General features: G+C 42.8%; 1 protein-coding gene across 1 annotated transcript in view; it reads left to right on the forward strand.

Annotated features, from left to right (window-relative positions):
* si:dkey-237h12.3 (teneurin-3) overlaps window positions 1-16,765 on the forward strand; it is a 109,067-nt gene that overhangs the window by 52,537 nt on the left and 39,765 nt on the right. The window contains exons 5-11 of the mRNA XM_068740550.1: window positions 3,713-3,838; window positions 5,319-5,533; window positions 8,561-8,771; window positions 9,759-9,860; window positions 10,653-10,847; window positions 11,761-11,961; window positions 16,044-16,229. Of these exons, the coding sequence (XP_068596651.1) occupies window positions 3,713-3,838; window positions 5,319-5,533; window positions 8,561-8,771; window positions 9,759-9,860; window positions 10,653-10,847; window positions 11,761-11,961; window positions 16,044-16,229 (1,236 nt within the window). The remainder of the gene's footprint in view (window positions 1-3,712; window positions 3,839-5,318; window positions 5,534-8,560; window positions 8,772-9,758; window positions 9,861-10,652; window positions 10,848-11,760; window positions 11,962-16,043; window positions 16,230-16,765) is intronic.

Below are 16,765 nucleotides of genomic sequence, written 5' to 3' on the forward strand. Positions count from 1 at the left end.
AGAGGCCACCATAAATGACTGGATTTTAGTTTTGTTCCGTGGCTGAGGTTACGATGAATATGCCTCACAAGATTCAGAGAGATTTTTAAGAAAAACTTTTTTTTTTTTTTTTTACGGGGAACTAACCTGATCAGAAAAGGCGGCACCGTCATTAAACTTGAGCTCGAAAGACTGACATTCAAATTCAAAAGGAAACCGGTTGGGGTCAGTTTTTCCAGCGCCGACTCCGCACGAACGGCCTAACTGGAAGGATTTTGGTAATTTTTGAGATCAATGCAAGCCAATCGGGATCAAGTTCAGCTTTCATGGCTTGATTAAATGCAGAAAGGGTGTTTTCATTTTTGACATTCAAAGGGAACATCCCTGGGAACAATGTCCTCATTGGACATGTTTGATGAAAACGTTCATAAGGAGACGAGGATGTGCTTTCTTCTTTCTTTCTTTTATGGATAAAATATGGTTTATTTTGTCTAGATCAGAAAAGCTGATATTTTCCATCTTATTTTGGTTCTTGTCGCTGCTGATAGTCTCTTTTCCAGATGAATTATCATCCTGTTGCGACAACTCCTACCGTTCCTTCTCGCAGATGCAGACATAACAATGCTTTTAAAAAGCAAATCAGGAGAAATGCTTATTTCTGGCTGATGCTTTTCCTTTTAAAGTCTTTATAAGCCAATATTACTCACCTGTGAAGGTCAGATATCTTAAAATAATTGAAAGTGTGTTTTAAATGAAGCATCGCTTATTTAAATTTGCTTTGTAAAAACGCATTTCTTAGTTGTGTAATTTCTGAAGAAAATTATTCTGTAAGACTGAAAATGTAATTGTTCAGAAAATGAGGAATTACATTTTCGGTTATTTGCGAGCCGCTCTCATGAAACCATTGGCACAGCGAGAACTCCTGGTTTTAACAAGGTTGTGCCAATTATGAGAAGAGAGAGGATGCTACGGGTGGCTCCACTCGCCAGTAATGACTATTAAGTTGGGAGAGATGACTGCTAGTGATTTGATGCCAAAAAGGAATTCCACAAATCCCTTGGGGACTGGGAAATGCTGTCGTTCCTGAAGTTTCATTCATCCACCACAGGACCAAAATCCAAGCCTTGTCCTGGCCAATCCTCCATTTGAGTTTGTTGGGGATGCTCTCCCGGAGAACGGGAATGACTTAGCATGCACGGAGCTTTAGAAGGCTTATATCAAGGCGTCCCCTTGGGACATTTCTGGGGAGATGCGCAGGCAGGTTCCAGCATAAAACACAGTTTAGCTCAATCACTTTTAAGTCCGTTGAGCTCCAAGTTGTTGTTGGCACGCTGTTAGTCCAGATGGGCCTTCTCGCTCGCTCTCTGCTAAATGAACTAATTATGCTTGGCGACAAAGGCCATCAGAATGACGTCTTCTACATATTTTAACAGGCTTTGTACTCCTTTCTGTTTTCCATTGCTTCATTAAATTATCATATTTATTTTTGCCTTTCAAGTAGAGACACAACTCTCACCTGCTGTATAATTAGCACCGGGTTTTCCCATTAACGACACAATCAAGAGTCCCGGGAACATGAAGGGGAATCTGCTGCAGGGCTTCCGTCACATTTTCCAGTCTAGAAATGCTCAACCATGTCGTAAACCTACAAATTAAGCCTCTCGTTTGTTGACATAGCAATTCCTGCTTCCAGCTATTGGCCATGTAAATTGATTGGACCTCCTCCGCCAAGGAGGTTCTGTTTTTGCCAGCGTTTGTCTGTCTGTTAGCAACATAACTCAGATGAATCTTGATGAAAATTTCAGGAAATATTGGGAATGTTACAAGGACCAGATTATTTCATTTGGGTGGTGATCCAGGAGAGATCCTGGTGTTACGTGGGATAATTTCCATTTTGACCCTGCGAAGGATGAATGGTTCTAATCTAGACAACGGATGGATAGCCGACTGTTCAATTGGTACTGCTACTTTTTGTGCCGATGCTTGTTTTCTATCAGAACAGTCTGGTGTCTTTTTTCTTTTCAGGCGCAGCACTCTTCAGATTAATGCTCCATGTCCTCGGTTCATCTTTACAATTTGTGACCCAGTTCGGCGCACAGTGTTTTCCTGGGCTTCTGAAGCCGTCTCTCAATTTAAAGCCACAAAAGTGTTAAGCTGAGAAATGAAATGCTTACACAGAAGGTGGTTTGGAAGAGTTGGTGTTTAAAAGCGAGATTTTTTTTTTTCAAGTTTGACGGGGTCAAAGAGAATGTTGTGTATGTTTGAACTGGGAACAAATGAAAAAGACCTTTTTATAGAATTCATTTAAACGTTCTGCTGCACAACATTCCTGAGACAGACCTGATTCTCGTTGAAGACGAGGAAAGAACATTAAACTGGACTCAGGAAATCGGATCGATGTGGCAAATATGTCCTAAAGCACAACAGATGTGTACAGTTCTTGCAGGTTTTAACTCTAAAAGGCGCTGTCAGATTGCTCCGTTTAGAGTGCTTAGAAAGGTCAGAAATATTGATGGACCAGTCAGCAGTCATTTCTATGGCTGGTTTGTTTCACCAGCAACTTGAATGGGATTTGACACAGAGGGCGATGCAGCTTAAATATACTGGGCGGCGAAACATTTTCACTCAGCTTTCAATGTGATTTATTATGTTGGGAATTCAAGGCTATGGAACACCTGTTAATTTCATCTACCAAGGACAGCGCTGCATATCTACGGACTAATATATATATATATATGTCAGAAAGTTTAAAACACATTCCTTATTTCTTAATAAAGCGCGCGCCAGTTGATACTGATTGATGCACGGTCCGCTTTTCCATCTCTCCTTCGGTCTCCTTCACATTTGCTATTCTCTCTGGCCCCAGATCCACCTCTCCGGTTATTTACTGCAGTCAACGCCCATCTTCCAAGCAAGCGAAGGGCGTTGGAGAGAGGTTCCTCCCGCAGATCAAATGGTTGGAAATCAACATGCTTCCTCAGCATGCTCCCCGGCTGGTGACTTTGAAGGCGATTGGCCCTCGTGCTGTGCTCACGGAAGCGCTGCAGTACCCCAGAACAACAAGAACACAGTTTGGTTGGATCCAGCGCTGTGGCAGTAATGGAGGCTGGCTGAAAGAAAGCCAAGACGCAGTTTAGTTATGTAAGAGAACAACAGGAGTGTTGAGGCATCTCCCCTCTCCCTCACTCCTCCTGCTGTTTGTCTCAATAAACTACCTGACACTTAAAAGTCTTTTGCGTTCCATCTCTTTCTCCGTCTGCCCCTCTCACCCACGAGCAGCTGCATCGCCCGTGTCCTTTCAGGATTGTGTTCGACTTGGGGAGTTTAAGTGTCCTCTTCCCCAAAGAGAAGGATTTGTTTCAAACCAAAGGCTCTGTCGCCTTTGATGCGGTCGCTGTTTGCACCGAGACACTTTGGCACATTTAATGAACAAAACTCCCCACAGAAACATGCTAGAACAACAGGCTCCCTGAATATTGATTGGAATGTCTTTGTCTGGCCTCTGCCGGTTGCACAAAAGCCGCCACCCTTGGGCAGAACAGCCTCAAAGAAATGCGAACTGAACTGAAGTTAAACTGTTTTTTTTCTCTCAGCAGTGGATCAATCATTTGCCTGCTCTCCCGCAACTCTTTTGTCCTTAAATGACTTGATTTGTTTATCCGTTTCTAGAATCCTACACAGTTTTTTTGTTGTTGTTGTTGTTGTTGATTCTTTTCTGGTGTGTTTTTCACAGCAATGCACCTGTTTGGCCTCAATTGGCAGCTCCGAGAGTTGGACAACCAGCCGGCGTTTGAAAATGGAGGAGTTGGAAAGATAGGGCCCACTCACTCGAGCACGGTGCCGGTTCTGGCTGCTGACGGTGAGGCCGTAGAAGACTCCCATCTGCATAAACCACTAGTTAACATTTACAGCTGCCATATGCATTCCTTTTATATTCCATATCTCTTTTAGTCAAGGTTATTTACGTCGCCTCTTGAGCTCACCAAATACATGCACTGTGCTATCAGGGTTATTTTTTGTATTAATTAGTTTAGTTATGAAACTGAAAATATATACATAAATAAAAAACTTTTGAAGGCATCAAAATGTGAATGAACTCAATCAAGCTCTGGTTCAAATGGCAAAACTTCAAACCCTTTGCACTCAGGAATGAGTGTTTGGAATATTTGGTTCTCGGCGTCTCTTCGGTCTTTAGACTGATTTATGATCTTTCACCTCCTCGAATGCTGATTGGCTCATTCCAGACAACTTTATACCGTCTAATCATAATCACAGACCGCTTTGTGTTCAATAACAAGCAGGCATCGGCTCACCTTTACAGCAAGAGTCACCAAATCCATTTGGGTAGTTCGAATGCATCGCCACGAAAACATTAATTGATATGAGTAGGCCAGGTGAAGGCTCATTGGTTAAACTCAGCTATGGCAGGTTTTGGACTGTTTAAAGGCAATCGATAGCCGGCCGTCATTCTCCCCAGAGGTAGGCTGGGCTTCCAGTCTTCCTGTTGGCTGAAGCTAAAATGACGGGCGATGGCCTCATTACACGCAAAACACAGCGGTGTCCAAACCACGAAAGGATTGGCTCAAGCAAAACAACACAGGTCCAACATTGGAGCATCTTTTACAAGATGAATGTTTGACACGTCATTATGTTACAAGGAGTCCGTGGACATTTGTATTCCTTAAATCGAGCTTCAGACAGCAAGGACATAAACCCTGCACAGGCTTTATGTCTGAACAATGCAGCGTTTTTGTAAAAGCTCTTTTATGTGTGACCATGACTCGTTAAAACTCGCCTTCCCTTCATCTTCAGCAATATAAGGACGCATTTTAAGGACATTGTTCGCTAAAGTCTTTTGATTTGCTGTTATTGCTTGGGCAAATCTGACGAGTTCCATTTAAGCCTTATCTGAGATGAAACCTCACTCTATGAGTCACCCAGACTGGAGAAAAGATGGGAGTGGTGGCCTGTTAGAGTCTTATAAAAAGCCAATTATATCTGTTCCCTTTTTCTTTTCTTTTTTTTTTGTGAGCAGTGCATCATGGACCACAGGGGGCCATTACCTTGGTTTGTCATCGCTCATTTGGAAAAGACATGACTCTCATTGTGAAGTCCCTGCTTGGATAAGATTACAGTGGAAGACAAAATATAGAATTCGGAATTCGCTGATATCCAAGAGATCAAAGATCGAATGCTCTAAAAACCGGATTGCGTCACAGATGCGTTTGAAGCTTTTAGGCGTTGGCACGAACGACTCTACGATGAATGATTTACGGTGAATTTGTGGTTCTGAAAGGCTTTAAATAATCTGGGTGGAGTCGGGTATTTCTGTCCTCCAGGAAGACCCAGCGTGCTTCATCCGGAGAACAACTCCATCGACACCGGACAGGTTGACATAGGGAAGAGGGCGGGCCAGAGCGTCCCGCCAGGGGTCTTCTGGCGTTCCCAACTAAGTATGAAGCAGCCACGCTTCCTGAAATTCAACATCTCCGTACAGAAGAACGCATTGATCGGAGTCTATGGACGGAAGGGCCTTGCACCCTCTCACACTCAGGTAACGTTTTTATATCTCTGTAAGGAACGAAAACGATGCCTACATTGATAGCCAACGGCTGGAAGGCTCTTCTCTACTTGTGCTGCTGTTACTATTTTGTTTATTACATAACAACAATTTTACAAACTGAATGTCTATTTTCTTTTTTTTATTATGCTGGAGGCTAAAAACAAAACTATCCAACAATCCATAGTTTTTTTTTATTTCAACACTTTGCGCCCCTCTTATCAAACCAGTTTTCCTCTTTCCATTTGTAATTTCGTTCTTGAAAATGATCTTTCTGCATCCATCCCAGTCAAACTCCATGTTTCGATGGGAGCTGAAAGGGCAGCGTGCCTTTACCGTGAACGTTTCCTCAGTCTGAACTATCAATCTCGTTCCATTACAAAACCAAAGCACTTCTTCCCCATTCAAAGGCTTCGCCTGTCTGAAAACACACTGAATAATTTTAAGACATTTCGAAACCACCTGCAGACTATCAATCAGACAACCAGCAGCTCCTGAGGGAAACATCTGGTTCTGTCTCGGCTAACTGCTCCGCTAGCTCTTCCATTTAGCTGCTGCCTTTGTCTTTGGGCAGTACTTCTTGGGTTTTCTCATTAGCAACAGCTCAACCCTTTGAAATTAGTTTAAAAAAAAAAATGTTTGATATAAAATTGCATTCCTGTATTGAAATTCAGATCATTATTCGCATTTAGAATTTGACCCTATGAATTCTATTTTGTCCTTTTTGCCTCGCCTTCCCCGTCTGTGGGGCGCGTTTGTCTTCGACTTCCACGTCTGCTGTTTGGAAATGGAAGCATTTCCCAAATGTCTGATGTGTCACCTGAATGACAGCTCTGGGCGTCCGACGGTCCGATGTGTGGGGATGGCAATGGCAGCACTCAGACAATTGCCATTTTCCACCGCACTTGACTGTGAAAGCTCTTAGCTTCACCTTCTTGACATTCTCTCTAAGTGAAGATCGGCTTCACTCAAGTGTAGACAGTCGGGGCCACTAGAAGAGAGGCCGATGTGACTGACAACAGGTGAGCTGAATTGGTTTCAAGGTGGGAAAGGGACAGACTCAAAGACCAAAGAGGAATAATTAACAAGACGCTGCTTTTATGTTCCAGGCAATTGTTGTCCATACACTCAAGCATGTCGATACCGGACACTGTCCGTTGCGACCGCCTCTGAATTGCCCCGAATCAGCATCACCAATCAATGCATTTACTTAACTGAGCATGAAAGACCCCAATGAGAGATATTGACTCTTCGTCGTATTCACCAGTTGGAAGACAAGACTGCATTTAAGTGCAAAGCCTTTTCACCCTTTTCAAATTGAGACTTCCTCTGTCTTTTATTGAGTGTCTTCCTGTGCAGATAAAAAAAAAGAAAGAAAAGAAACAAAGTTAGAAGAGACAAACTTTTGAGTTCAGTCAGTCTCTAACATTAGCAGGGACGCGGTTCTCCTTCTCTTTGAGGGAGGCGCCCGGAGGTCCCTCAAAGCTCGGACACATTCATGAGCTGTTTTGGCTGAAGTTTAAATGTAAAGAAAACCAAAATCCAACTGAAACAAGGCAACGCGGGCGCATATTTGGTTGATTTGGACTCCAACTACTCCAACAAAAATATATATACAGCATTTAGTATGAGCCAATTGCTGTGTTGATTGCTGAGCTGTTTACTGCTCTGCTTCCTGATTGATTCATATAAAGATTGATTCATATAAATAACAAAGATTTATTTCATTTGACCAATATATATGAATATTTTATTTAACTTTCCATTTAATTGTCATTATTTCCTAGTCTCCACTTTGTATGGGATGCATGTCCAGAGTGATTATCATCGCCCACCGTCTGCAGCAACTTCCTGCTGGAGAAGGAACATTACATTTCTTTGGGACTTACTTGTGAATAAACTAATTTAAAATTAAAATAATCTATTTTTGAAGTTTAATATGCACTTGAAGAAAGTTTCTTTGATAGTAAAATTCCAGCCAAAAATCAATGGTTCTGCTATTCATTAAAGCCTCTCTGCAAATGGACTTATTACTGGATTCTACTTCATCTAAAAATAAGACAGCACAAATCTCTAAACAACATGAAGCTAAGAACCAACATATCCCTTTCCACACTGAAGGCTGCCGTCAGTGTGTCCAACGGCGGTTTCAGCCCGTGGATCTGTCTGCATCTGCTGTGCTCCTCTTCAGCGTGAAGCCTGTCCAGGGATTGCTCGTATGCTTTCTCCCGGTTCCTGCTGCAGTGCTGTGTATCTTACAGCTTCTGTCAAAATGAGGTTCAGGTGTTGAGCAGGTGCGGCGCTTTACTCGTTTCACTCGGCGGAGACGACTCGCTGCTTCTTGTTTACCCCGTAAATCAATGTTTGTTTGCGAAGAGAATATAGAGAAATTGTTTTGCTGCATTCCCGACATATAAGGATAAGAAAGGAAGCCTGGTAGATTATGTAACGTTTGTTTTTTATGATGTATTGTACGCAAGTAGCGAGCTCACTTACCTTAACTTATAATCAAGCAATTTAACGAAACATATCGAACATCTGTGCAGTTTCTTCAAACATAAAATAATGTACTTAAATTAGAGGCAACTGAGGGAAGCAACTGAGGGAAGCATCCATATCTAGACAAACTTTAAATGAGAAAATTGTCAGATTTTCATTGAATGAGCTTTCCCTGTCAGTTAACAGTATATTTTTGGAATAATTTCGAGCATTTGCCCCAGAATCACATCAACACTGTCAGAATTCAAACAACTCTCCTAACAACAGCTGCAGCCGCAAATAACTGACAGAAAAATCAACATGTATTATACTTGCATTCTCTCTGTGTGTGCACAATACTGCTCTGTTGGGTCTTCCATTACGACGTTGAAGAATTCCTGTCAGAGTGTTGAGAAAAATCTCTGGAGCATCCGCATGCACAGCATCCAATGGAAGAAAAATGTATGGATAGCCTTGCCTCGTAATTGCTGAATTTAATATAACTGAAATTAAAATAATAATTTCAATATTTTTTTTTTGCAGTACGACTTTGTGGAGCTGCTGGATGGCAGCCGGCTAATCGCTAAAGAGCATTGGACCCTGAGCGAACCGGAGACGAGAGCCCGCCTGGATCACCCGGTCACCGTCCACCAGGCCGGGTTCATCCAGTACCTGGAGTTAGGAGTTTGGCACCTGGCGTTTTATAACGATGGACGCAATGTGGAGACGGTGTCCTACAACACCATAATCCAGGGTACGAGGACGCACATCTGCTGCGATGGATGATGAGTGTGATTGGGATGATGTGTAATGACATGTTTGGAAGATTTTAATTACCTTAAACAGCTGCGTCTGCAGTTTGGATGATATAAATACTGGCTTCACAAACAAGCTGAGCTTGTCAAACTTTGAGCCCCCCAGGAGTTGGATCTAGGTTATTATTGGATGGTAGCGGAATATAAAACCATACACGCCGTTGATCCTTCCCTCCCAACAACCCCTTCGGATTTATGAAGTGTGTGAAATTTCCTTGTTGGTTTTGAAGTGGACCCCCCCCCCACTAAGGTTGAGTTAAACTTTTGATTTCTCTATGTCCTTCGGGGAGTCCCATCGATCGAGCCCTATAGATATTAAGGTATTGACGTCTGGTCAAAATTGCCTGGCTCCCGACACAAGACAGAGTAATAACAAAAAAAATGCTGATCAGAATGAGGGTGCTGCTCTTTTGGGGGTGAACTTCAAGAGTGATGGTCTGTTGAATGAACACAAGATCTGTTTGTGGGATATGTCAGATTAACTTCAACTCAGAGAGGATTTGAGATGCGAAGACTCGGGAGATTGCGCAGCTTGCGTGGACACGATCAGTCATTCAAGGCGTTGCGGGGACACGAGGCCGCGGAGGAGGAGGAAGTTTGGCAAGGAAACAGAATTATTGGTGTGGTTTAAAATGCCTTTGTGCCTTTTATTTAACATGGCTTGGGCTGGGAATAGTCAATGTTCCGGAGGCTTAGACTTCAGCGAGACGTGGACAAATATCTGTAAATGTATGCCATGCCTGATACAAGTGCTGCAGACAGGCTAGGAAAACATCGATTCATGTAAGGAAGGAGGATGAAGTTCGTTGCCTTGCAGTATTTCTTCAGCGATGCAGTTGTCAGATGTTGTATGGAAGTTCAATTTGAGATTTCCTCTGACAGTGTGCGGAGCTAATAGCTGGAGCCACTCGCTGCTTTACCCACAGATTCTGTCACCGAGTGCACGCACAAATGCTACGGGAACGGGGAGTGTGTTGCGGGATCCTGTCACTGCTTCCCAGGATTCATCGGACCGTACTGCTCCAGAGGTAACTATTGAATGCCGTTCTGTTTCTTAACAGTCAGAACATACTTGTGTTTTTACTTTAAGATTTGTTTCTTTTTTTGCATAAATTACTTGGTGTGTGTGATGCTCAAAATCTCTGTCTTAAACAGTTGAATCATTTAATGTTTGTCAGTGTTGGGATATGCCCCAAATGGTACCGGGCCACCATTACATACTTTGTCTATGAGAGAGCGCTGCCAACTATCATATCAGTCATGCTAAAATATAAAACTAATATAAGCATCAGGAAAATAACAATATTGGCAAGAATGTTAGATCTTTGAGACGTTCTAAGATCCAACACCAATTACGTGATGTTTTTTCCATTCTGGACTAAAGCGAATAATACTTAGATCTTTTCACTGAAATGTCTTTAAGGCTGAAATTGGCTATGAAATTGGCTATGAAATTGGTGAGAGTATTTTTTGCAGGATTCATTGTACTCCATCGTGTTGCAGCGATGGCCAAATGTATGCTGAAAAAGCAGTTTTGGCATATAATTCCATTTTAAATGGCTTTCTTTGGTTGCGTTTATGCTTCAGTTCTTGTGTGGATTAAACAAGATCTAACATGTCTGTTAGTGAGCTTTAGAGATCCAGAGAGGCAGATTTGATCACCTTCCCAAATTGCAGTGGGAAGATCTCCAGATTTAGCTCCTCTGCAAGTAAAAGCCAAAAATCGAATTCCCAAAACACTGAAGTATATCCCGATGAAATCGGTGTTGGAACATCTCACAGTCTGGAGGTGAATTCCTGAAGCCGCCGTCTCTCCTCAGCCGCCTGTCCGGTCCTGTGCAGCGGGAACGGCCAGTACACCAGGGGGCGCTGTCAGTGCTACAGCGGCTGGAAGGGCACGGAGTGTGACGTACCTGCCTCCCAGTGTGTCGACGCTCAATGCGGCGGGCATGGGCTGTGCGTGGCGGGTAACTGCGTGTGCAACACGGGGCACAAAGGACCCACCTGCGGGCAAGGTAAATTAAAACGAGCAAACAAGTCTTCCTATCGGAACGGCAGAAGCTAAAGGCGGCCATTTCTGTGTGAAGCGCCGGGGGAATCGACACAGTTCATTGGTGAAACAATCTGTGTTTTCAACTCGACTAAGCAGATAATGTTTTGGACGCTGTTATTGATAGCGTGGGTGTAAATGAACTCCCGCTCAGTGTTTCGACCACACGAGGGCACACGCTGAGGCAGATTACGCATTGCCCGTTGATGCATTCGCCTATTAGAATGCGCCACAGTTGAAGGCGCCTGTTCAAATCGATCAGTCAATGACATCTGTTCCTGTGTTTATTGAGGAAAGAGCTTTTTCTTCCACCCCCCCCCCCCTTCACTTTATTGATCCCCATGCAAACAAAAGACAATTATCAGCTCAGATTTAAATGTGCGGTTAACCTTACATGTAAAAGGCTATTGAGTCCACTTAATCAATATATATGTATATACTCTTTTACCAGGTTGTGATGGATTGGCTCGGGTGAATGATCAATATCTTTATCCAAGTGTATATGGAAATGCGCAGACTCCGGGGGGGAAGCGCAAGGATGTTGCCACATATTATCCCTTCTTAGTAATGAGAAGATTATGTTGGTCATAATTGCCAATTATTAACTTAAATCAGCAAGTCGATCTGCAAATTGTTAATAGTAATGGATTACACCCGTCTCAACACTAATTGTTCCCCTTTTCCTGGTGTCTATAATGGAGCATAATTATGCCGTCAGTCTGTTGGAATTACCCTGTAATATACTGTAAAGGGACTAGTTAGGTCTTCAGCAGCTCCTGCTTTTGTTTGGGTCCAAAGCCTGGGTGGGGTTATAAGTAGTTCTGATATCCTCCCTGTGCTGAACTAACATGGCCGTAATCGTTGCCGTGCGTTCTCAGTGGACTGCTTGGATCCGTTGTGCTCCGGCCACGGAGCCTGTCATCACGGCGAATGCCACTGTAATCCAGGCTGGGGAGGGATCAGCTGCGAGATCCTGAAGAGCACCTGTCCGGAGCAGTGCTCCAGCCACGGCACCTTCAACACCGACTCGGGAACCTGCATCTGCGACGCCAACTGGACCGGAGCCGACTGCTCCATAGGTCAGAAGCCATTTCTCTTCTTTCGCTTCACTTTAAACGTTTGTGTGCTCAGCCTGTTCATGTGACCTCACGATTACGTTTATTATTAATGAATCTCCCGATGGCTTTGTCCGTTTAGTATTACAGGCAATGAAAACTTATGAAATGCAGGAAAGTGTCCGCTAAACTTTCCCTAAACCAGATTTAATACATTTAAATTGCTTTTGTCACAAGTACAAATACGAGAAGCCGGAACCCGGGGCAAATTCTCCTTTTGAATTTGAAAAATGTATATCTTTTTTTTTCGTACTTAACACCACAGAGCAAAGTTGAACATTTTCAAAGTCCACATATTGAAAAGAATGAAATGGATTATTAATCTATTTAAAAATGTAATCCGCAATTCATTTGTTGAACAAATCCTCACAAATAATCCAGTCAACTCCAGAATTTTATTTTGGCAAGCGTCCACAACAGCAGACCCATAAGCCTCGATTAACAGCCGGTGGAATTCTGTCTACATTGGGGGTGACTTTTTAAATTATTCAGCACTGCTATTGAATAATTTTGAACCTTAATTCTGTTTATTTATCATCTCTTTTTCTTTTTTCTTTTACTTAGCAAACATATTTGAACAGTTTGTTTCCCCTGAATCAAAATGTTTGAAATTAATTTCTAATTTTATGGCCAATCTGATCCACACATGAAGAAAACTAATTTACAGTATTAATTGTCTGAATGGGAGGCGACTGACACGAGCAACGGATGCATGCTCCATCACCTGAGATGTGTTTCATTAGCCCTGCGTCACATGCATGTTGGGTCACCTTCAGGGCGATGAAGATGTGCTCGGGCCAATTACATTTAAAAAAAAGTCAATACCATCTGTTTTCTGCAGATGTGAGTTATACTTGCGAGAACCGGAATATTTTTGCACCGCAATGTCTCTAAAAAGTTTCAGTTCCTCTCTAAGTAGGTCTGAGAAAGTCAGCAGAACTGTCTGCGGGTAAAGAAAAGTCAACGCAAAAACTTTCACTGGAATGAGCAGCGTGATGTTGAGACCTGATAGCGAGGAGTCGCTCTGGAATTTTATCCTAAATCGGTGAACTCTTGTTGTGATGTGATCGTTTACACAGCGACGCTGATAATGCAACCTTTACAAAACGCCACCATGCTCTCGTCATGTAACGAATACGATGACATCACAGCCCCACTTTGCCCATGCCTGTTACTGTTCCTGTGTGAATGCGGATCATTTCAAAAATGCAAAGGAAATAGTTTTTCGTTTTCCTGCCAAACCATATAAGCCGTGAAAAGCTGAGCCTCGTTCTTGGAAAGTTTTGAAAAAAAGGATTGAAAGTGAGCCTCGGGCTGAATAATAATTTTTTCTTATCTACAGCATATCCAAAAGTAAATAAAAAACAAAGTAGGTGATTTTTTCCTTGAATAAAGTCAAATAAGCCCGATTGTCATGCGAAACCGTGAACTGCCAGCGTATAGCAGATCCGCTTTGCGTTTCAGAGGCGAGGAAGCGATCGTGCATTCCCATCGGCCTCCGAGCTGGACTTCTACATTTGTTTCCAGCTTTGTATTCAGAGACTTTGCCTTTTGACACAAGCAGGTGACACGTTAGTTCGAAGGCTGGCTCCTCCCATCCGTTATCTGTGAATGAGCTTCAGGTGATTTATGTTCCGCTTCACCTTTCAGAACGGACTCAGAGAGAAGCACAATGGCTGCACTGAGCTAAATAATTAAGAGCCGCTGTTGCCCCCTTCTTTTTCTGGCGGCGTGAAAAGGCTGCCAGTTTTATTTCTCTTGTCTGAAGCGGAGTTGAACATGAAACCGTTAGGAGGCCCGGATGGTGTGTTTGACGTGATAGATGAGCGTGCAGCTGCTTCGGTTGCTGCCCGGGGATAAACATTGTTTTGGTGAACAGGGATAATTTTTCTTTTGTGTGTCTAACAGAGTTAAATCTTCCCACTCAACAGCGTATCTCGGGAATGTCAATAAGGACACAAAGGGGTCCGGCCCGGCCGTGGTGCGCTCTGAAACTTTTGGAGTTTACTCGTCTGGGCGGGAAGAAGATTCCTCCCTAATTAATGGCGTGATTCTTCTTGTTCTTCTTCTCAATTAAATAAACTGTAATTAACAAGCGAACAGCACGGATCGACCGCCCACAGCCCCCTATTCAGCTTCAGTCACGGGCGCGTTAAAGGCAGATAAACACTTTTGCCCTAATGAAAAATTGATTGCACAGATTCTATGGGAAGAAGGTATATCCTTTTGGATTGGAGCGACCCCCCCCCCCCCCCTCCAGAGGCGTGCTTAATATTCTACAGTGTCGGTTCAACTTAATCAGAACCATCCAAGGTCTCTCAATCGAAGACAAACTCCAATCACAGACAGCGAGGGGAAGGCGGGTGGGAAAAGCAGTGAAGGCAGATTCTAAACATGAACATGAATATATATTTAATGCGTGATGTGTTACACTTTGGGTTGCAGAATAATGCTGCTTATCTCATTTGCTTACCTTGCGGCCCATAGCCAAGATTTTCCAACTTGGCGTGACGTTTTCTGCTCATTTTCTCGTGCATTATATCTGTGCCACTTTCCTCAAGCGCACTGATGGCTATTGTCACTTCAGAAAACGCCATGGCTCTTGTGTTGGAAAGCTTTGATCCGAGCTCTTGGTTTTTCAGTCGGTGAACATTTCGTATTCCCTCACGAGATCGGCCACAGCTTGTTGAGTGTTAGCCAGTTAGAGACTGACTCTCACCACCCGTGGATTCAATCTATTGAAGTCTACTTTTCGGATGATAACACCGGATGGTAACAGCTGCTCTGATCTTTCCGGTGCTCGGCGCTCATGGAAAACATGCTCTAACATCTTTCACTCAAGACATAAGAAACCTGCAGGAATCCATAACCCTCGCCTCAGTTTGCCAAGACTCCATGCAAATGAGCTTCCAAAATATCGAAACTCTGGAATGTGATTGTTTTGCAGGTTGATTTTTTTTTATATTGTACAAAATAATTGTTGTTCTTGACTGAGTCTGTAATTTCATTTCATTTCATTTTAACATTAAAAACTCTATTTACGGATTCATAAATCTTAAAAAAATACACATAAACTCTGATTGATGTTTATTTCATGCTTTTCATGGTTGGTGTATAAAAGATGCCAAGAACAATTTAGAATAATTTAATGTTGATCCAGATCACCATGTGGACCGTGTAAATCTAATTCACTGCTCGGCGGAGGTCGGCACTCTCTGAGTGGCCTCTAAAATTGCTGAAGTCTTTTTATAAAGATGTGTTAAAATGACAGCAGGAGCGGAAATGACAATAATAACCTGTGGCACAGTAAAAAAACATATTTTTCTTTAATTCTATTGTAATTATTCCTAAAAATATAGAGTTTGATTAGCTTTGATGTCATTTCGGATTGCAAGAAGTGGCTGTTACACCCACGTTCGTCTGTTGATAAGATAATTATTCCCTCAGAGTTTTTCACGTAACGTAGATGCAGGCTGAATCAGATCTCATCCATCTGCCATCATAATGACACATAACAATGTCTTTGATGCTCCTTTTATCTTTTCCATTTGCTTTCCGACATGGACTCATTACGTTTGAATTGGTTTGAATACAGGCTGCGACAATTTTAAACAACTGTTGTTACTTGAACTCGTAAATGCAATAATGCTATATTGATTATCCTCTAATTTCACCTCTAATTTTTACAAAGTTGAAGCCAAATAAAACCTGACTGAAGTTTCAGAGCTGCGAAAATCCACACGCCATTGTGGTCTCCCATCTAAAACAATGCTGCTTAAATGAATAAGAGCAGATTTCAGTCTTGAGGATTTGGAGCCATTGAAAGAGAGTCCATCCATCCATCCGTTTATTTTTCAGGAATCGCTCTGCAAATGTTGCTTTCTCCCGTTAACCCTCTGGCCCACTTAAACAGATGGAGGCAGCAAACAGAGCCCCCCCCCCCGTGATGGCAGATGTGACTACTGTACACAGAATACAAATATACACAAGAAGAATTTACTCAGAACAGAAACTAGAAGTATCCCCGGCTTTGTCTTTTATGACAGAGGTATGCATGGTGGACTGCGGCCCCCACGGCTCGTGCATCGGCGGCGTTTGTCAGTGCGAGGAAGGCTGGACTGGACCAGAATGCGAGGAGCGAGACTGTCACCCACGCTGTATCGACCACGGCGTCTGCAGAGAGGGCAAGTGTGACTGCCACCAGGGCTGGACGGGCGAACACTGCACCATCGGTGAGCAATGGTGACACGTACGCCTACATGCACTTGACAGAGAGTTATGAACTACAGAGGAAATGTATTTATGGACAGGCTTCAAAGGGCAGCTTTAAATGGTAGAACACTTCTGTCACTGCCTTCCCACTTCAAACAAGGACATCTGCATGGTTCTATAGTGAGAAGTACTTTTTCTGGAAGTATTTCAACTTTTTGCAGCAAATGCTAGCAGCTTAGTCACATTTTGCTTATTAATATTTTACATTTACTGATTCTATTCCTGCCTGAGTCCAAGTTTCATGAAAATTTGTCAAATGTTAATGACGTTAAATCATTGTTTTGTTTCAAATTACATTACAGGAGAAGCAATTTTTTTCCGAGTCAGAGCTTCCGACAGCAGATACTATCGAGGTTTGAATGGATTGGGTATGAGTCAAACCCAGCAGGGAGTCCTTAAGGGAATACTAAGGAGTCCTCAGCGAAAAGGAAAATGTATTCTCATTATAATTCCATCCATAAGTTACACAGTGTCAGGGTGTATGATTTAAGGTTGG

Source organism: Brachionichthys hirsutus, chromosome 6 (assembly GCF_040956055.1).
Source record: "Brachionichthys hirsutus isolate HB-005 chromosome 6, CSIRO-AGI_Bhir_v1, whole genome shotgun sequence".
NCBI classification, from domain to species: domain Eukaryota; kingdom Metazoa; phylum Chordata; class Actinopteri; order Lophiiformes; family Brachionichthyidae; genus Brachionichthys; species Brachionichthys hirsutus.